General features: G+C 42.4%; 1 protein-coding gene across 2 annotated transcripts; it reads right to left on the reverse strand.

The window, feature by feature from the left end:
* Positions 1 to 1,233: 1,233 nt before the first annotated feature.
* Positions 1,234 to 21,509, reverse strand: LOC105701410 (profilin). Of its 2 annotated transcripts, none has more exons than XM_012428133.1 (3): positions 21,271 to 21,509; positions 9,986 to 10,255; positions 1,234 to 2,977 (listed from the first exon to the last, which is right to left on the reverse strand). In XM_012428133.1, exons 1-2 carry the CDS (start codon positions 21,379 to 21,381, stop codon positions 9,986 to 9,988), a joined length of 381 nt encoding a protein of 126 aa, XP_012283556.1. In that variant the 5' UTR covers positions 21,382 to 21,509; the 3' UTR covers positions 1,234 to 2,977. The 2 variants fall into 2 exon arrangements, with proteins under 2 accessions (XP_012283556.1, XP_012283560.1); XM_012428137.1 differs by lacking the exon at positions 1,234 to 2,977 and adding an exon at positions 4,213 to 4,638.
* Between the last annotated feature and the right edge of the window lie 334 nt (positions 21,510 to 21,843).

Below are 21,843 nucleotides of genomic sequence, written 5' to 3' on the forward strand. Positions count from 1 at the left end.
GACGCGAGAGGATGATTCCAAAGTTGCGAAACTCGAACGTCACAGTGGAATGGCACGTGGCGCGGTCCTTGAAATTACAATGCCCCGATGGATTTGTGAATCTCTGAACGTATGTCCGAGCGGCGAAGCGAAGGTATGCCGAGATCGCTCGACCAGCTTCGAAAAGATAAGGCAAATTGTGCGCACGCGCGAGGGTCTGTCCGTTCGTCGTCACTAATCACGAATAACTTTATTCGGACTTAGAGGTAGCGTTTGCATGCGTATTTTAATGTGTAGGGACACGCAGCCGGTAATCCGACAGACACCCGCTGATCTTCGTGGTCGTTCTAATCAACCGTTTCTTGTCTTCGTCGTCGATCGAGTGAATGGGACAGGAGTGATTGTGGGTGCAGCGTGTGCCCTTCGCCATGCCGATAAAACGAGGAAAGACCTCTTTGCATTTACGCAGGAAAAAAAAAGATAGGAAATCCGCAGGACACGCACAGTACGCAATTTTGTATGTAGATTCGAGGACAATGTATAGCTATTTTGTAAGAATACTCGTTATTCATTCACTCGGTCTCGCACTTATTTTCCGAGTACTTACCCAATCCCGAAAGAACAGCGTCGACGACTCGTTGCCCCAGATCCAATTCCAATGCTGACCAATCGAATGTTTACTATGCTGCAGGGAAAAGAAACGCTCTAAAAACAGGTTTGTAATTGTTAAAAAAATATTCCTCGAGGCCGTTTTGAATGGGAAAGTTGGCATAAATCCGTTTTTTTTTTTTTATAAAGAGCCCAGTCCAATAATTTTAACCCGTCGAAACCATATTTGCTGGTTTTTACCGCCTAAATAATTGACTGAAAAGACAGAAGTTAAAACCTGGTTTAAGCCATATTTAAACCGGGTTCTTTCCATTGTTTTATCCCGAGGATGCGCAGGAACAAAATATGTTTGAATGCTACCTACACCGGAGATAGTTTAGAATTTATTTTAATTCGTTTAGAGGTAAGTAGAGTGCATGTGTAGGTACAACGTGCATACGATATTAAAATAAATTCTCCGCTGCATATATCCTGTTGGATTTTATAATATGGTTTTAACCGGTTAAAACCCTGAGTATGGGTTTTATGTAATGTATTTTTACGTACCGGAGAAAAACCGCTGGCTTCACCTGGAATGGGTCAAACTTTGCTAACCCTGCTTCCCAACCATTCGACGGAACATCGGGTTAAACCAAACACGTGAAATACACCACTTTATACAAATTTATTACTCTCTTAACACAATCTTACTTTTGATGTATGCAAAAAAATCTTAAGAGGAAGTCTCGTTTTACAAAGCTACACCTAATATATCCAGCAATCCCACTCCGCTCTCCTTTCCCTGTCGCGCGCATACAACTCTACGTTCTTCGTTACGTCGCGTTACGACGGAGGCGACAACGAAAAGGACCGCGACGTCCGGGCACGGGGACAAGCGTTGTTATAAAGGGAGAACGCACGAAACGTCACGAAAGAAAGCTACTACGCGTCGTCCCAGGGGGTTCTTTACAACGATGGCGTCTTATTACTTCAATTTTATTCCTTCCATGTTATCGATAAAAATCGTTACATATAGTAGTTTGGGCCGCCCGCTCGGCCGCGCGAGAACGCCGCGTCGAGTCGGCGAGCAGCCAGGAGTAATGGTAGCAGCAGCGGTGGTTGCAAGTAGTAGCAATAGTAGGGTAGTAGCGGGAATAATAGTAATAGTAATAGTCGATAAAGTGACGGGCGAGCGGAGGGGCGCCCCGGGTCGCGCGGATCCCGAAGACGTCGACCCCTTCCGAGGGCTCTGTCCGCTCCCTCCGAGTCTTTCGTCGCCCTCTCCCTCCTTCGTTAAGAGCGTGCCACGCCGCGTAGAAGATGCTTTCCGCGAGGGGCGGACTCCTCGGAAATCGCTCCCCCTCGCTCCCGGAAAGTCCCGAGGAAACGCAAGAAGAAGACCTACTTTTAACGTCCTCGCATCGCGTCTCGTCGCGCGGGGGCGTCCGCTCCTTCTCTAGCGCCTCGCCTCTCCTCCGCCCCGCCCCCTTCTCCCGATAAAAATCTCAGCAGGATGACACATCGTTCGCCTTCCTTATACATAGCAATAATAATAAAACGGTAAATAGCTAAAAGGACCGTATTATTTCGGGAGACGCGGCCAAAATGGCGACGATCCACGGAGGCCGTATCACCACCCGCCGCCGCGTGCTCGCCCGCGTGTCCTCCTCTTCTCCTTCTCCTTCTCCCTCCCCGCCGCCCGCTGCTCTCTCCCTCTCTCTCGCGCACTCGCACCCACTCTCTCCCATTCTCTCTCTCTCGCCCCTACAAAAACTGTAACCTAGCACGATACTTTATTATCAATATCATTATTATTATTATTCTTACATTTAATCGGGGGGGTTGCATCAGCGAAGCGCCGAGCAAGCGGGCGCCTTCGAATATTGGACGCCTCGGGTCCGGGTGTGCGTGCCTGCGCGTGCGCGGGGCGGGCGTACGGCCCGCGACCGCTCTCGCTTCTTCCCCGCGTTTTGCCCACGGACGACGGGACAACGCGCGCGGAAATCCGAAGTGGTCAAAGTCCTAAACGGCGAGAGCGGTCCTCTTCCTTCCCGGGGCGTCGCGCGAGGGCGCAGACGCGCAGGCGCGCCCGCCGCCGCGCATGCCCGTGAGCCGTCCGTGCGGCGTGCGCGTATATATAGGTCGCGGGTGGCCGCGAATCGCGCGTACTCGATCGTACGTGGCGCGAGGAAGAGCGTGTGCGCATGCGCGTTTCTTTTCACGTTCGTCGAGTCGAAGAGGAGAGGACGATGACTGGCGGACGATGGTTCTCATCGGTTCGCGCGGCAGGCTTGCGGCAGTTCCGGCGCAGTTCATGCAGCATGGTGCATCCCATTCGCTGTCATTAAAATAATCGACCGTATCATCATTATTATTAATATTAGATATTTGTGTTGGGTCCCAGAGATTACTGAAACAGAGAAAACGAACAGGTGCCATGTAGCTTGATATCGGCCTACGAGTCTCGGTGGTCGGGATGAGCGACGCTGGCTCGTGGGCAAGCAAGAAAGGAGATTATCCGCGATTTCGTTGCGGCGGTTTCCATCGGACCCCGGCGCGTCTGCGATTCCGTAATAGTTGCGGGTGGATCATTTCATTTGTTCCATTCGACGTTACTAGAAAGGGAAAGCAACGGCCATTGGGAATATTATTCCCGGTCGCTTCGACGAACAAGAAAAATCTACCATAAAAATGCCTTTTTTTTCCTTCTGCTACATTCACGTTTTACCGTAGAAAAACAATTCCCCCTTTTCTTTTTGACCGTGAACGTACGTCTGTATTCCTCGGACCGTACGCGATTTAATAACCAGTACGATAACTAATAACTTCGAGATGTCATAAAGGTTACGTCACGCGCGACAACGGATCTCGGCCCGGAATTTGCAATCGCCGTTCATTCGTTTACAACCTCCGTGGAAAAGTGTAAGTACCGAAATTCCCATCCAATAGCCTTTATCAAACCGGGTATGAGAAAATTAGAAGGAGGAAATAATTGTCGGAAAACTGCGGACTCGATCAATTTTCCCGTCGCGCCAGGAAGTCGTGCACGGATCCCTGACTGAATCGCAGTTCGGGCGAGAATCGTGATTACGAAGATAGTACTCATCGGTCGTTAGGCGAACCGGCGGTTTGCGCGATCGCGTGATAAGCCATAACGGATCATCCTTCGGTCTCGGTCACGGCCGGACCTTCCAGACGAGAGCGGAAAAAGAAAACGGCAAAGGGAAGCTACTCAACCGTGAATTTTCAGGGAAAGGGAAAGTGGGGAAAAGTGAACACCTGATACCCGACATCACGGAGGAGGATACAGAGCCTGGAATGCTCATCTGTAATTAAAGAGACGAGATACCTCGAGGCACGGCTCCGACGCTTAACGTCATCCGCGGTAAAAATGTGGGTCGACGAAATTACTAGGACTTTACGTGCACTGCTATATACGCCCACATATGTATCCACGTCACATATACGTTGGTGGGTGTCCCCATACCGTTAACGTACAAAAGTTTGAGCACATGCTCGCATTACGTTCGTCAAGAAATATTTCAAGTAAAGGCGCATTTTCGTGGACCACGTGACACGTAAATCCTATTAATCTTCCCAGCCCATTTCCTACCGCGTTCGAATGAAATTACTTTCCACCACCTGTCACGGTTTAAACGTTTTTATTTAAAACACATTTTCTCTTCGCCGATTTAATATTATTGAAAAAGGATGACAAATTGTCTTACGCATAACTATAAGTAGTGGTTCGAAGATGAGGCTTTCCAGGAAGCGCGCTTACCTTTCGTTCTCGTTCCAACTACATAAACGAAAGTTCAACGGTTTCCTCGAAAGTCTCCTCTCCGATGATGGTTCACCGTCAGGAGCACCACTTTACGTCGGTATAAATAATAATCTTATTAAAAATCTCATTACAAGCGTACGAAACGCATCGGCACGGAGCTGGACACGCACGCTGTGCGCATGCGCCATCCGTAAACCTCGGTATGATGCCAAACGCGATTTCCATGATGCATGCGACAAGCTACATGCGGTGTTGGCAGCGTGATGAATGCGATCATCTCATTTACTCTAAAAAGAAAACGAATTTCGTGTCATTAAAATAAATCCGCTTCAACTTCCGGATATCCATTTTTTTTCTTTTTCTTTTATTTTCTCCATACGAAAGGAAACGGGGTAAGCAACGAAACAACTTAAACGAATATTTTGCACGAATTGGACATTTTACTCATCTACCCGCGTTTATAAGAAAGAGATCACGCTCCTATTTTTTCTTAATTGTACCTAAAACAGTGACAATAATTGCTGCGTGTATTGACCCCCGACCCGCGCAACTCGCAGACTCGAAGCCTGGGAAATTGATTGGTTCGTACTTTACTACCAAATCATAAAATTGACGGGAAAACTATTAAGTATATAAAAATATCCAGTTTTTTTCTCACGCGCCCCAAAAACGAAATTTAAACAAATTAAGGTGATATGAAAGGGTCATTCTATATACATAAAAGACCCTAAGGAGGAACGTGATGCTCGTGAAATTATATTTTTCAACAAACATTTTTTTCTTATTTAGCCTAGACTAGAATCAAAATCATTTTTTTTGATTGAAAAATGAAATTTCACGAGCATCGCGTTCTTCCTTGGGGCCCCCATAATCACGTGCTAAAGTTTCAAATTATTTGATGCAACCAGACTGAAGAAAACTTTTATAAATATTTTCACGTTTTAAGTATTTAGAATGACCCTTTCGTTTCACCTTAAGAAGTTACTGTATTAATTCGGTTTTCAGGCACGCTTTAGAGAATAAGAATCTACACTCTGAAAATCGCATCGTGGACGATATCTCTCGTTATTGAACGGGACCGAGCCCGGATAAGATATTTCGTTATTATAAATATCGATATCGCGTCCTTGAGAACGTTTCACCAGCGACGAACAAAATGCAAGGCTCTTTCGTTCGCGCAAACAAGACTTAAGGTGAAGTGAAACACGTCGAGGAACTTGATCGATGTCGCTAAAAAATGTTTTTCTAAATACCTACGCTGTCGACGTTCATTTTTATATTGACAATTGTGTCGAATCATAATTGAGTATTGAACTAAATGGCATCCTCCATCTGTCGTTTTAGTACAATAATTATAAAGAAATCGAAGTAAAACTCAAGAAATCCCCCGGATTCATGATTTCCGAGGCCCTAATTGACTACAGAAGGACCACCTGCGCCACCTGTGATTTCCGTGTCAATTAAATTTTCACGCCAAGACCTCGTATTACCATGGTTTCAGCATAGCAGCGCATAAGACACTTTTCTTGTCTTTATCCCGTTCAAAAGCGAGTTTCTGGATTACCAGAGTGTTCTTAATTGTCGTACAATTGTCCTGACGCTTTCGTTTCTCATATTAGAGCCTTCAATAATTGGATATCGATCGTAATATAAGAGCTCGACGATATTTTAGTTCTTGTCTGGGCTAAGTTAACAATTTTTATTCAAAAATCCAAATTTTGAAAGTGTCGGGATAATTCCTAGGCGCTCACGAGTCACGTGTCAGAGTTTCAGACGGTTCTATCCAATACCCTTGAAAAAAAGTGTCTTATTCGAATCGACTGATTTGAGGGGTGTTTCACTTCACCTTAAGGTCGCTCCGCATGAGAGGAAACTTCATCCGAATGTATTGAGAAAGCAAGAGAAAGCTGAGCTAAGTGAAATAAAGGCTACTCATTTGTCATACCGACCTAATTGTTTTTACTAGTACCGGTATCTCCTCAAGGTCGTCGGTAAGAAATCTGCACCACGACTTGACAAACATGTAGATGGGTTCGCAGCCATTGATAATCAAATGTGATATTTACGCAGCGCCAGATAATGTATATGTAATTAAACGTCGATGAAGTACCGATAATATCGACCGCCGTTTTTCACGTAAGCGTGACTAACTGAAATTACGGATTCGAGCTACTAAATAATAAAATAATTGTGAATAAATATATAGGTAAATAAATCATCACCTTTTAGATAATAGAAAAATTAAGCGAAGAAACATTGATATGTACAAATGCTCGGAATCTTTTTCGAGTGATGTAATTTACACATCTACGTTTCTCGATATCTTTGATCGGATCCAGTAACATTTTCTAAATAACCATTTTATCAAAAATGACGAAGTAACGTTGTCTACTGTATGACTTAAACAATGCTATTTGCGAACCCACCTTGGATTGATACAAATCCATAAAAGCCTATTTCCTCAACATTGCTTAATTACACGGAGAAAAATACCTATTATAAAAATACTAGAAATTGACGTTGGGGCGATAAACGGAAACCATGGAAAATTTACAGTCAACAATTTTTCAAAGACGAAATAGCTCTTTAAAGTGGCTCCTTTCATTAAGTAGTACGTGGCTTAGATATTTGTGCACGCAAAGAAAATATACAAGCAGTAAGGTATTAATGATTATACCTTACGCTACGTGTTACACTAATTTATTCCATACTTCTTAGGACGTAAACAATTGTTTTCCTTGCGAATAACATAATACTGAGATTTACGATGTCAATAGCTAGGTATTGTATCGTTAAATCACCCAGCGACACTTCAAATGCTCGTATCATGTATATTAGAAAATATTACTAAGCAACACATGTTTGCAACATTACCATGTCCTTCTTTTCAATAATTCTAAAAACCGTGAAAATAAACTAATGCATTTCCCCCGCATTTACTAAAATTACCGGTTACTTGTCATATCACAATAGAGGTACCTCGTATTCTACCAACTTCGCTAACCCTTATTTATTTTAGTTTCAATGACTTTTATTTATTTCATCCTATTGGAATTAAGGAATTGTGGGGGACAAAAAAAAGCAGCGAATCTTTAGAAACGAAAACCTCCTGACGGTGAACATTTCGTACCTATTATATTAATGTTTATTGTTGATGCGTCAGCTTTTCGTTCAAGAAATGTACTGTGAAACATCTCTTCTTTTAATTAAATCAATACTCATGATAGGGACAGTTGTATGTTACAGATTCATAAAACTGATTGTGTTGAAATCAATTTTACGCGTCTGATATAAACGGCTGGACTATGCAATGTCATTTGAATGATTTATGTGAACGAAGAGAATTTTCTTATTGTACTCCTTCCTCGACCCTCGAAGGAGACTCCAAATTTACTAAATAATGAAGATAGGATATCACAGCAGCTGTCCTAATATCATGAGTGACGAACGATTAGGACAATTACAAAAATATCGACTGTTACTTCATTGGTCGATGATGCACGTGTTTACAAAGTTCAATGAAATTTGTCTAAACCATGACAGAACAGGTGTGTCCAGCTAGCACGTCACTATCACAATTCATGATTTCTGAATACAGAGGAATTATGTGCTAATTTTGTGCTGAATTAATAAATGTTGTACCCCACCATTTTTTCGGAAATTCGAAATTTCAGCGTGGCCGTGATAGCCTGACGTCAAGCCAACACGTTCCCCTCTCAAGCAATACAGAAAGATAAACAAGTACACCAAATTGAAGAGGAAATTATGTGCTAATTTTGTGTTCAAGTATTTTTTTTTTTTTAGACCGACCATTTTTTCCAAAAACTCGATTTATCATTACAAACTTTTTTTACATATATGAACTACCAAACACGATCATTGCAAACTCGAATTCATCTCTACGGCTGTAAATAAAATTTCGTTCTCCTCAAAGCACAGTACAAATGAATCACATGGCAATCGCCTTCTGCAATCCCTGAAGTACCGCACATGTATCAACTTCTAAAATCATTAAAAACGCGTTAAGGATGGAACGCATTGACTCGAAATTTTCTAGAACCGAAAGCCGAGTTTTACAGTCGGACATTTTCGAACAAGGACCTATCCAGATCCAGTGACACTTATTTGCGGCCTCGTGCTCATTACTGCCTTTCGTTTTCTGCTCCATTTTTAACCACTATTGCTGAGCGTTAAATGTTTACAAGGTATTTATCTCCGTGCATCGAAGTAACTTGAAGGACGTGGTTGGAGCACACTTATGCCCGGTTCCATTAACCTCGGTTAAAAAGCTAATCCTCGGTTACAACGAGTTGCACGTTCCACATTTTAACAGTAGATTAACTTTCATTAACCAGCCAAATTCGATCGTTTAGCTTAGGTTAATCGAACTTCAACCTAAAAACTGCCCTAACGCGTGGAAAACGTGGATTAGATCGAGGATGTATTAACATCTTACGACGAAACTGATGAAAACGTTTTTTATTTTATTTACAATTACTTAATGTTCGAAGGACGATTGAAAATATTTTATATTAATTCTTAACCAAAAAACTTGACTTCTTGAGGCTTGGATCTGTTAAACAAGTTCTTGCACGAAACTAGGGGAGCTTCGTGTCTCGACAAGGGCGCATCTATCTTGCTTTCTAGTAGATTGAAGTATCAGCCAATCAAGCGAACGCGTTCACCGACAATTCGACGTACTTCGAATGGTATATACGATCAGTTAAGATGATATGAAAGAGTCAGTCTATAGATATCTGTAAGGTCAAATCGTTGGGGAAAGTATTCTCCGAATTAGGTGTATCGATTCGTTTCAAATTTTACCACGCGAACATGAAGGCCCCAAAGTAGGTCCTGAAACTCATGAGATTTCATTTTTCATAAAAAATCCATTTACTTATCATGGACTAGGACCAACATGGCGTGGTCCATGCACGTTTTCGATGTTTTACGCTTCTAAGAGGTTTATAATCGAAAATGAAAAGTTTCAGAACCTAATTGGAACAATTTTGAGCACCGTAGAAATGGAATATTACAGACTCAAATGGGAAAATATGGAAAATACTTTCACCAGCGATTGTAAGAGAATGCTGGTTTGTCCCGTGACTAACACGTGTTTTTAGAGCCAAAATTTAGTTGCAACTAAACGTCACAGATGGCCACGTAGGCCCGTCAAAGTATAAACAATCATGAATTTACGGTATTTCGTATAATTCTCAACGTAGACTGTAAAAGACTTGAACAAAAATGTAAATGTCAGTAATGGGATGCGTCAGCTTACGTTACACCACTTGAGTGTTCAAAATGGCATTACCACCGAAAGAGATATAGATGAATTTTATTATATCGACGTCGTTTAAATTTCTCGGCGACTTTCATATCATCTTAATCACGCTCTAAATAACGGTAGGGGAACATTTACGTCTTTAACCCATGATTGACTTGGACGTTAACTTTAACCTACGATTAGGTAATCAATGATATTTAACCGAGGTTGGTGGAACCGGACATTAAGCTACGATCGGACATTTAGCGAATTCTCAAGTCCATGGTAGGCTCCTCCTCCGGATATCGAATCTCGATCGAGAGAAAGAAGCGAAGTATCGCGAGTATTATTTAGGCAGCTCCTCTCACCTAATAGCCACAGGACACGAGATAGTCGCCAAGTTTTTCGACTACGGAGGCAGCCTGTTGTGGTTGAATGGGATCCTCGTAGAGGGAGACGACCACTGCCTGCGTCGTCTTCATGCAATGGACGCCGACTTTTCCCAGTTTCGCCCTGATGACACGGTCCGTGCCCGACAGGTAGATATATCTGTTGCCGCCGAGTGTCACCCCCGACGACGTCAAGATGGACTGATCGTCGAAGCCCTGCACCAGCTTCGCAAGCTCCTCTTTACTCACCTGAAAGAATTCACACATAACGCTAGCAGAAACTCAATCGACGAGATGAAGGCTGTTCCCATGAAACGAAACGACTGGGAACGCGAATATTACAGTTAACGGCCATTTTCGCAGGTGTAGAAGAAACGCACCGTAAAAGGTATCAAAGATGAGCGGGGAGATATTTCACGCCATTGTCGAAAAGGACGCACGGCTCCCTAGCGCCGTGTAACAGTTTTCAAAGGGGCGAAATTTTAGTCTTTTTAGGTTCTTGTCGAGAGTAAATACAACATTTCTTTTCTACAAATTAAATTTCGTGAGCTTTAAGGCCTTTGTTAGGACCTTCATAATGATTCGTTAAAGTTTCAAATTATTCGATATACCCAGTTCGGAGAAAATTTTTAAATATTTGGACTTTTTGGTATGAGTGTGTGGGGGGAACACTCATAACATCTTAAACGTTCCAATACTACTTTCAACCTAGAAATGAATGAAACAAAATATCCAACAAAAGTTCTAACCTATAAATGCACATAATGACGCTGATCTCTATAATGCCTCTTAAAATTCTGCTTACATTTATCCGTAGGGTATAAGGGTATAGGATAATAATATAGATAATAATCTTCTGTAGTTTTTATCAGTCCATATAACATTTTTTTTTGGTCTCGTCCCTAAAAGCTCTTTCAGGGCTAAACATCATCCGTAGACGCATTAAATGTTGTTCTCCAAGAGATATGCGTAGCATCCTTAGATCTTCAAAAGCATTTCGTCGGCCATTTTAAGAGAATCCTTGTAAAGATAAAATCGTCTCAAGGCGACCTCCTTTCTATCGCGTCTCGCGCATGCCAGCCCGTTGAAACTCCTTTTTCCTTTTTTCGAAATATATGTCACGCGTCGATCTGTAAATGAATCGAGCCCGTTTCTGAGCCCAACAAGGGTTGTTAGGAATTTTATCGAGTCGAACGCGATGTCTTATGCTTCGCCGTTTCTGAGTCATGGCGGCGATCCGCCTCCGCTGGCAAAACATGAAAACATTAAATTACATATCGTAAAAGCAATCACAGAAACCTTCAGCACAGATTCTGCGCACATGCACGGAAATGTCTGTTAACGTTGACACGTCGTATTTCTTACATCGTAGGAATCGGTTCGCTTACACAAATATCTATTATCAGAAAATGTTAAAAGCCATCAAAGCAGTTACAAGGACTCACGTAATCCTTTAAAAATGCTACGTGGTAGAGCTTAAAGTTGATGAAATTCTTAAGTACGTGGACTAGTCACGATATTACATAACGTCGGTTTTATTCGATAAGTGCATTGCCTTAAAGTCAGAAACCGTGATAATAAAGAATATGCAGTTTCACATTACACCACGAGTCATTGATCTGGATTATTCGGTCGTGATGTCGAATGTTCCTTACCAATCCGACTTATTTAAATAATTATGCACCTCAAGGTACAGCTGAAATGGATAAGTGTGCCTCGCAGAATCATTTAAATTATATCGTTTAATTCAACACATAAAAAATTGCAAATTCTTTATATTCCTTCTTGAAAAAATGGGCCTGAATATAGCGAAAATTACCCTAATATTGAACAATTATTTGAAGAATTAGTTTATTATAATAATTATCATATACCTTGTATATTTACATATTACAATAAATGCACTTCATTAATTATACATTTATTTTCAATAAATATGTTCAATTTCGAATTGCAAATAATATTGAACGCATTTCTAAGTCAGAATTTGTGCATTACCGTTCGAGAAAAAATATATCTTCTTTCCGAACATGCTACAAGGATTGATGATAATATTGATACAAGCCATTACTAACTATTATATCGTTTGACTATAAAACTAATATTTAAGTATCGTTTGTGATAAGCAATCATTTTTAACAACAGCTCTACACAAACACTAGACCAAAATCGACTAAGTATAATAAATCATTTCCGCGAATCGTAAAAAATTTCAAAAGCAGCCAACCTTTCGTTCCGTTCACATGACATTTAAATGGTAACCGTGTAGAATTCAATAGCTCACGTAAATACTGCTGCATTTAATTGCTCGACAGTGGATGCACCGATGTAGAATAAAAACGGAACCTGACATCCAAACAGGAGCCTTCCTCTTAATTCAATCAACTTGAAACATCAACATATACAGAAGTATTCGCGTGAGTGGCACATTAAAAAATTCCTTCAAATGATCCAGCCAAATTAAACGATCTCGAAGAGTGTAATAAGCATCTGGTTCTTTCCACCTTACAAAAGCGTTATTTGAGGAAAGTTAAATAATTCACTGTCCTTCCCATCTCATGCTCTATGAAATTAGTAATTTTACAAGGAAATTGAAAAATTAACGCCCACCTAGCAAAATTGAAACGTTGAGTTTCAACATCGTTTCAAATAATCACGTGTAATCACAAACGCAATACGAAATTTCAAGTGGAAAATATATTCCTTAAAGAAAGATAGGAATATAAATTCTATACTAGTAAGCGTTATACACACAAAGCAACAGCGCATGTACGATTATTCTAATTCATGAAAGACAGTATTGCGTAAACCGCTCGAACATTGATTCATCGATCTTGAAATGTACATATAGGAGCCAATCGTTAATTAATACCTACAAAGTTTTAACCCTGTTCAACCACTTAGAGAGTATCGAGTTCAGGGTCGAATATAGCGGTAGACATCAGAGAATCTTTGCTTTTACGATTCGACCTCCGTGAACCAAGTTTTTCCCAAACGAGGCTACACGAGCATGAGAAGCTATTCCGCCTTCAATGCTCACGGAGACCAATCGTTACCAGTTGTCGGGCATTAAGGTAAAGCGAAACCCCCTTTGAATCAGACGATTAGAGTAAGACAATTTTTTTTAAGGGCATTGAACCGAACTGCCTGAAACTTTGACACATAACTCGTGATCGCCTAAGAATTGCCCCGACACTTTCCAAATTTGGATTTTCGAACAGAAACATTTGACTTATCCTGGACAAGAACCAAAATGACGTCGAGCTATCATATTTCGATCGATATACAAGCCTGTTAGCCTTTAAGGAAACTTTTGGCCGCCAGAATCGTTGCGGTGTATCTAGGTATTGTACACATAATCTTAACAAAACTATTTTCCTCAATCGGTAAATATCATTTAATTTTTTTTTTTAACGTTATTTCAAAACGTTACCATGTTTATTTTAAAACGTAAACGTTTTGTAAAGGCTGTAAAGTGGCAAGCAGTAAAATTACAAGTGGCCACTTATGTATCGTGTCAGGTTACAAGATTGGTTCATGTCAACATGGTTCGTAAAAGTTCACACGATAACGAGTTTTCTTTTTATCGAATTTCCCTGTTAACCGAGTATGACGAATTGACAAAAAAATTAGATTTTACAACCAACGTATTAAATAACAATCTGAATTTACATGTCATGCACGAGGCATATTTTGCATTCACTATTGGAAAATGTTTTTTTAACGTTATGTTACGCTCGCTTGATTTATAAAACAGATATGTACCAACTAAATCCCGTTGATTTTAGACCTTCCATAAGACCCACCCTGTATACACATATAAAAAAAAAATAAAATTGAATGTCAAGATTTAGAAGAACGAAATGTAATTGGTGTATGAATTTATGTTTCCAGTGCAACTGCAATTATTATAGCCGTTCTGTCACTTTTTATTTATATATAATTAAGTTTTATAACCGAAATAAATATTGTTCTCGTATACCCTGCTCATTTGCCCATCCCAAAATACTTTATATTTCGGCTTTTACGAGCCTTTTAAGTCATGGAGGGCCTTATTACCCTAAGGTACCATAATCGTAACGCCACCACACAAAGCTCTTTCAGATGTTAAATAGAACTAAGAATAATCATTTCAGTCCCAGATTTCGTTCCACTGGATGTAATTTCTTTAATGATCAAACGGTACCTTTAATTCGGGCTACTTATATATATCAAAATTCCAGACCGTTTCTTTTTCTACCTAACCTCAAAAGGCAGCGAGCAATTGAGATACCAATTAGCTCACCCGTTAGAAAGTCACTTTCGAACCTTCTTGACATAATTGGTCTTAATACCTGGTAAATTGCACGATAATTAAATTCAAGTAATAACAATTATTCTTCAACAAAATTTCAAAAAAGTCATCGAAGCAATCTTCGAGTCCATACAAACTCGAAAAGACAAGAGTGGAAACCTTTCACGCGAGGCTTGTACTAAAGTTTGAATCACCCTTCCACACGATGGAAACTCCTAAATAAGTTGGTCCGATACTTTTCGAAGTCTCTCCGTGGAGCCTTCGTCAAATCTGGAGCATTCCCAAGAGAGAACGAGCCGAACAAGACTCGTTATAGCAATTTAACGTCATAGCAAGATCGCCTCGAACCGCGCGCGCAAAAAAAAAAAAATTTGCCACAAAACTTGCAATTTTTATTCGCGAACACTTCCCCAGGGAATCATTTTACTTCTACGATTCGACCTTCGTTAACGACGTCTTTTCCTAGCGCGGTAAAGGCTGCGCATAAATGCCGGAGGCATTCCGCCTGCCGAGCTCATGAATACCAATCCTTGTCAGTCGTTATCAAGCGGGTACTGAAATCGCCGCGTCGCGCGCCGCTAGCGGAAAGGTGACGTATCAAAAAGAAGAAACACCCAGTCGGCGCAAAATCGGGACTCGGTAACCACTGGCAAGGGCGCCATTAAAGGTGAGTTTAATCACGTATGGAACGGCTCAAGGTCACCCGAGATCACCTTGCTTTAAGCCCGACGCACGTATCGCGGACTACCCGTGTGTACATACAGGAGGTACGCGATTTCACTTTCGTAAGAATCGCCACGGGCGTACGAGACGGTAAGAAAAGAAAAGATACGGACCGACCGTCTGAAAATACTGAAATTCGGCTTTCGAAGCTTTCCGAAGTCTCGAGCCCGTCGATATCGGGAATGGAGCCAGACCGGCCGATTCGGGCAGAGGCGAACCGGAACGCAGGTCCGGCCCTGAGAAGAATGAATCACGCGGCAGCCCTGATCTCTCGTCTTCGTCTAACGGTGAAAATGGCAATCCCCGACCGGCTTAACGACTGCTGTCGCCATGCGAGAACATCGGGATATCTCGGTTTAGGCTTAACCAAAACTCTAACGGCCGATACCTGCCGGGGTGTAACGTGAAAACGAAACGCGCTCAATCCTTACAGGCATAATTGCGCAACGGATTTAGCCATTGAGATAACTAAAATAAGTAGTTTCGCCTCTGCGCGCTTCGCGTCTGCGAGTCAATCGCACGTGGAACATCATTTCGAGGAATCGACCGGCGACGTTGAATTTCCTTTTCAAGGTTAACACACCTGCTTTAGGCTGAACTGACACTTCAGACGTTAAAACATGAACGCGAGCGTATAACTTTGTGCAACACTTGTTCGTATTTTTAATATAAAGCTGAAATAACGTACAACTTCATGTATAGGAATTGTTTTCTACAAAAACAAACATAATTCCGTGAACAATGAAAACGTTTATTTATGAATTCTGCGATGCAACGCGAATATCACTAATTCGAGATTAGCCGATTATAATTAAGAAATTTCACGCTAGTCGTGGTTGGGGCAATCGGCCGTTAAAAAGAGTAGAAATAAAGGACGTCATTTAACGTTAAACGTGAGCTATGAAGACGGGCCATAGAATCAGCTATAACAATCGCGATTAACGTGAAATTTCTTAAATACTATTAATAAAGTTCATGTTACACGAACAAAAATTAGGCTAACTGAAGATTGAGATTCGCTGTCAGATGACCACCTGAAATCGGGTGATTGACTCTAATTACGCATTGAATAATTAAGGCGATCTGAAAGAGTCAGTCAATATGTATCTGAGAGGTCAAATCGTTGGGGAAAGTATTCTCCGAATTAGATGTATCGATTCGTTTCGAATTTTACCACGTGAACATGGACGCCCCAAAGTAGGTTTTGACATTCATGAAATTTCATTTTTCATACAAAATTTATTTCTTTATCATGGATTAGAACCGACATGGCGTGGTCTGGGCACGTTTTCGATGTTTTACGCTTCTAGGAGGTTTAAAATAGAAAATTAATTCATTACTTAACCGAAGTGACACATGGAACGCTTCACTTCGTATAATTCTCAACGTAGACTGTTAAAGACTTCAACATAAATGTTGTTAACATGATGCGCCATCTTATGTTACTACTTGAGTATCCAAAATGGCGTTACCGCCAGAAGGAATATAGATGAATTTTATTTCATCGACGTCGATTAAATTGCTCAGCGCCTTTCATATCACGTTAAGGATTTTAATTAGAATATTGGCGCAGCCGGCTCTTAATAATTTTGAAAAAGACCGAAAACAACACCGGTCTGCGACTCCCTAAGTACGCTACTGGTGGTTGCTGTCCGGCCGGCGGTCGCCATTTTGGCATTCGCAACCGGAAAGTGCACTCGCGAACCCGAAGCTAGCCGCGGCTGGTGAGTTTCTATCTTCGCGCTTAACTGGTTCGCCGAACTCCTTAAATGATCTAGAGATTTCGATTTTTTGGTAAAAAACGCCACGCCACCTTGGCGCGACGTCGCGAATACTCGCAACGCAAATTCCACGTGTCACCAACCGTACAACTCTGAATCGATCAAAGTGCCTATCAGTTATCTACGTCGTCCGGAGCACGATACACACGATACATTTTTAACATCTTAAAGTTGGTCATAAACTGGGAGCAGATTCAGGTTTAACTTCAAGTTATCCGCTAGGGTAAACTTATATTATCGCGAGTTAATCTTTATAAAACATCAGACGGAATCACCAGCCCAACAGTCCTAACATTTATCTCGCATACGCAGTGAAACTAGTCCAATTGGTTAACAGCTGTTTTTAAAATCATAACGGTGGCCAGTAAAGGCTTCCGAAAGATTACAGTTTCTACGGTTCTTTCCTAACGTAGAAAACGTTTCTCCCGAACGATTCAACATAAGTGCCAATTGCATTTCCTGATCGGGGGTGATTCTTATTTTTTTTTTATCTTTTACAGTCTACGTTGATAATTATACTAACTCAAGCGTTCCATACGTAATTTCAGTGAGTAACGATGAAGAGATCGATATAAAACTCTCGAAATCCCGTGAATTTATTATTCTAACGACTGTTTAGGACCAATGTCGCCATCTGCGACGTCTAGCTGCAACTAAATTTATGCGCTAGAAACACGTGTTAGCCCCGAGACAAGCCAGCATTCTCTTGCAATTATTGGTGTAAGTATTTTCCATATTTTCCCATCTGACTCTGTTCCATTTCTACGGTATTCTTAATTGTTCGAGGTAGGTCCTGAAACTCTTAATTTTCGATTCTAAGCCTCCAAGAAGCGTAAAACATCGAGAACGTGCACGGATCACGCCATGTGTGTTCTAGTCCGTGATAAATAAATCAATTTTTGTATGAAAAATGAAATCTCATGAGTTTCAGGATCTACTTTAGGACCTCCATGTTCACGTGGTAAAATTTCAAACGAATCGGTACACCCAATTCGGAGAATACTTTCACCAGCGATTGGACCTGTCACAAGGAATGTATCCCAGGTCGTTCTGTCTGATTTGATTTCTTTTATAATATGTTATAGTAGACTAAAAACTAAGTGACACGTATTTTTTTTTTTCTGCCATTAAACACTTTAAGGAGGTGAAACCACTGACTCTTTTATATCACCTTAAGTTTTGCGAACCCCGTGAATACCGGTAAGAGCTATATATGTGTACACATACTTTAGAAAAAACCGAGGTACAAAACGAACAACCTCGCTCGGCAGCTCCACACCATCGTGTCCGATCGAAGCGTGACAAAATGAAAAGAGCTCGAGGAGACGGAAGATGTCTAGAATAGCTGAAATGCAATCCGAACCTGATGCGAGACGGTCGGAAACTGGTTCCGAGTATTTTTCCTTTCCGCGATACCCAGGGAGAACGTTTTCGAATCCACACGGTCAACGGAGAAACTAATTCAGATACCGATCGTTCAGTTTTCATTGATTGGAAGTTGCACGCTCTCTTTTTAACCGACCCCGAGAAACAGTAAAAGAAAACGCGAGCCACATTTTATGGACGTGTTTCGATCTGTCGTGCAAAACCACTGAGAAAAAGCTGCGCAGCAATGGAGTCCTTCCCAGAATTTGAGGAATTCCATGAAATAATTAAATTAACAATCCCTACTTCTTCAACGACGAATCAAAATAACAAAACTAAAGAGCCAGAATCATTGAGAAACTTACCGTGTTAATTCACACAATTACCAAGCCTGCACCTTCAATGTACATTTTTTTTTAATTCAATGACAATGATAAAAGTGTGCCTTCTTTTTAATAATCTTTGAAACGGTGTCGAGTAATCCACGTTTTGCGAACGGGAAATAGTCATAATGTTCGTTTCTATTAAACCGTTTCAAGAGTACCCGGTAGTCACGATTCACTTGGATGGCCTTTTTGGATGGCTTTGAAATGTTAAGTCCAACGGAATTAAAGCTAGTTACCTAAGAGTCACTGATAAATTTAATAACATTTTCTTCGAACGCTATACGAAGGTTTTCTGTCAATAAGCGCCGCAACCTGCTCACTGAAGCCCAGAAATTTAGCATATATTTATTACCATTTCCCTTTAACACGTGGAAATACATAGTTTTCGATAAATGAGAGCTGTAACGTGTCCTCCGGAAACCAGAAATTCACTCGACGAAGGAGAAAAGTTAACTCGACCGAATCGCGGGAACATCGTAACTCCGTTTCTTTGACGTAATTAGCCCCGAGGAATTGGTTACGCGCCTCGTCATTCGGCTAGAAGTAGATAAGGCGTAAGAAGTGAAATCGCTAATACTCGCGCTAATTCGATTATCCAATAAATCCGGCACGACTTTATCGCTCGGCGAATGAATCGGCACGACGATCGGCTTACCAACTTGCTACAATTCGCCGAGGCCCGAACTACATTGGGAAACTAGCTTCCAATAGCAACTCATATTACGAATACCAGCCGACTAGAAATAATTTTAAAAGTAGGTACTTCGTCTTCAACAATAATTTTTTTTTTTCTTTTTGAACAGCTCAATCTCCATCTAATCGTAACATCGGAGTTTCTTGTAGTTTTCAGATCTTGGGCGATTATATAAATAGCTAAATCTCGATATAAATAATTAAATCCTACACCATGGCTTCGTCGAACGTTCCGTAAATGAGTCCATTTTCTCATTCACGTAGTGAAACAACACGTGACAAAACACGCTAGGCAACTAAGGTGATACTTTCGTGTATATTTTTCCAATCGGTCTTGTTGAGGGAGCATAAAACGTATCCATGCGGATAAAAATGGAAAAAGCGTTAACGTTTTAATCAGCAATCGCATAATCGGCATACCTCCCTGTCTATTTGGACGAGTTTTTTGATAAGGGACCCAATAGATATCTTAGAATCTCTTATGGAACATTAATGAACACATGTTTAGAGTTAATTACCCGATTTCGAGTAATTATTTGCCAGTAGATATCAATTATCAATTACCCCCATTTTCTTCCGAGGACACGCGGATTTTATTAATCCGAGATTTACTAATCACAGGTAAGCTATTTCACTTAAGTCACAGTTGGGACAAACGGCCCTAAGAGTAGGCTTCCAATCGTATAGTTGAAACGCGAAAAAATTCGAACGAAAAAAAACGCGTTGACGTACTAAATATTTGTTGTTCGATACGAACAATAGACGAAAACGTATATACAGAATCCGTTGCAAAAATGTCTGATTTACCCCATTATTTATAACATTTCAGACAACACACTGTTCATTTACGGAGCCGAATAGAACGAGAATGTAAGATCGGAGTGTAAGCACTGATTTAAAATTCCTGAAACACGTCCCTTTAATTGGAGTTGTAAAAAGATACCAACCGTCGTATAAGTCGCGGTACCTCCAAGGATCCCTAATTCCCTAAAGAAACTCGAGAAATCCCGGCGAATACTCGGAATACTGACACGCGAGAGTGAAATACCCCCGGAGGCAATTTCCGAACGGGGTATATCTCTATCACCGGCGTAAACCTAGCTCGGGGACAAACTCGACCCTCTGCGAGCCACAAGGCGGAGACCGAAGAGAACCGGGCGTCCTCGTCCGGCGGAAATTCGAGAAGGGATCTTCCTTTATCCTGGGCGCACCGTGCTATTTTCAGGGAGCCATGTTAAGTTCCGCCTCTTTCGAGGCGACAGAGAACGAGAGAGAGGGCGAGAGCGCGAGGGAAAGAGGAAGAGCGGAAGAGAGAAAGAGAAAGCAGCCAAGAGAGAGGAGAGGCGGTTAACGATCGGCCCTGCGTCCTGGCGGAGGCTAGGTCGGACTTTTTCCGGCAAACATGCCACACCCTACGCCACGATCGGTCCCCAAATTCGCGAAAGCGCCCTTCCCCTCTCTTTTCGGAGGAAACCTCGAGAGATCGGCCTCAACGGTGACGCATCTCGCCTGCCGGCGGAATCATCGACGAAAATCGATCCGCGGCCCGGTCGGAGGCGACGAGCCGGCCGGCCGGCGCGATTTTTGGGGTTAGGTCGCTCGTCGCCGCTCTCCGCCGGGATACGGTTCGAGTTCGGCGACCCTCCGCCCTCGCCTGGCGAGAGATCTTCCGAAATCGCTCCCTGACGCGATGCGACGTCGGGCGGCGGATCGATACGCGCCACGGCTCACCGAATCCGGTACGGCCACGAGGGAGCGCCGAACGGCCGCGAGAGCGCGCGGCCCGCGGCGAGCCGAGGGGCGCCGACCGACCGACGTCGGCGTGCACGATTTTCGGGGTTAGGTCCCCACGAGGCTCCCACGCCCTGCTCTCGACCGAACCTTCTTCCAGACCGTTATCCGAGCTAATGCGCGAAACGCGGGACGCGTCCCGAGTCGCGACTCGAGCACGCGGCGGTCGGGCGTCGGCTCGCGGATTCCCTCTTAAAGGAGCCGCGTCCCGGCCGGCTCGGCTCTACTCACTTCAAAGCCGTCCGACTTCGCCCATAGGTTGCCATCGTGTCCGGCGATGGCCGCTCTGGTAACACACTTGGACGCGAGCAGCTGCTTGTCGACGTAATCCTGCCAGCTCATTTTTCAACACAGGAGGGGGGAGGGGGAGAAAAACCGAACCGTTCCGCTACGGCACTAGAGACACAACCCGTCACCAACTGACTCGGACTCGCGACTACCGACTTCGATGCACGCCGGTCGTCCCTCCAACCCCACCTCGTCTGCGCCGTCGGAAGCATGGCGATGGCGGCCGACATGGCTGACGGTGCCCCAGTCGGCAGGCTTGCCAACCGAAGGGCCGTGGTTTCTGCTCCTCTTTGCTTCCTCGATGCTCGCGATTCCAAAATATCTCTCGCAACTTGGCCGCGAAGCGTTCTTTCCATTTTATACCTCTTTTCGTTTAAATTACTCGAGTCGCTGTATATAAGTTAGGCGCTGGACAAAAGTAAGAAAGCGGACCGTTTTAATGGTTATCCCATGACGAGAGAAAACGTGGAGGAGAGATTGAGTTTCGTGGCATACGTTTTACAAAATTCCACGTAT

Source organism: Orussus abietinus, unplaced genomic scaffold (assembly GCF_000612105.2).
Source record: "Orussus abietinus isolate OABI.00-Male unplaced genomic scaffold, Oabi_2.0 scaffold143, whole genome shotgun sequence".
Classification (NCBI taxonomy): Eukaryota; Metazoa; Arthropoda; class Insecta; order Hymenoptera; family Orussidae; genus Orussus; species Orussus abietinus.

Bases quoted from the DNA above. Each gene is read 5' to 3' on its own strand.
- LOC105701410 (XM_012428133.1), bottom strand. From the start codon at position 21,381: ATGAGCTGGCAGGATTACGTCGACAAGCAGCTGCTCGCGTCCAAGTGT. The intron at 10,256-21,270 runs GTGAGTAGAGCC...GAATTCTTTCAG, and splicing joins CGAAGTCGGACGGCTTTGAA to GTGAGTAAAGAGGAGCTTGC.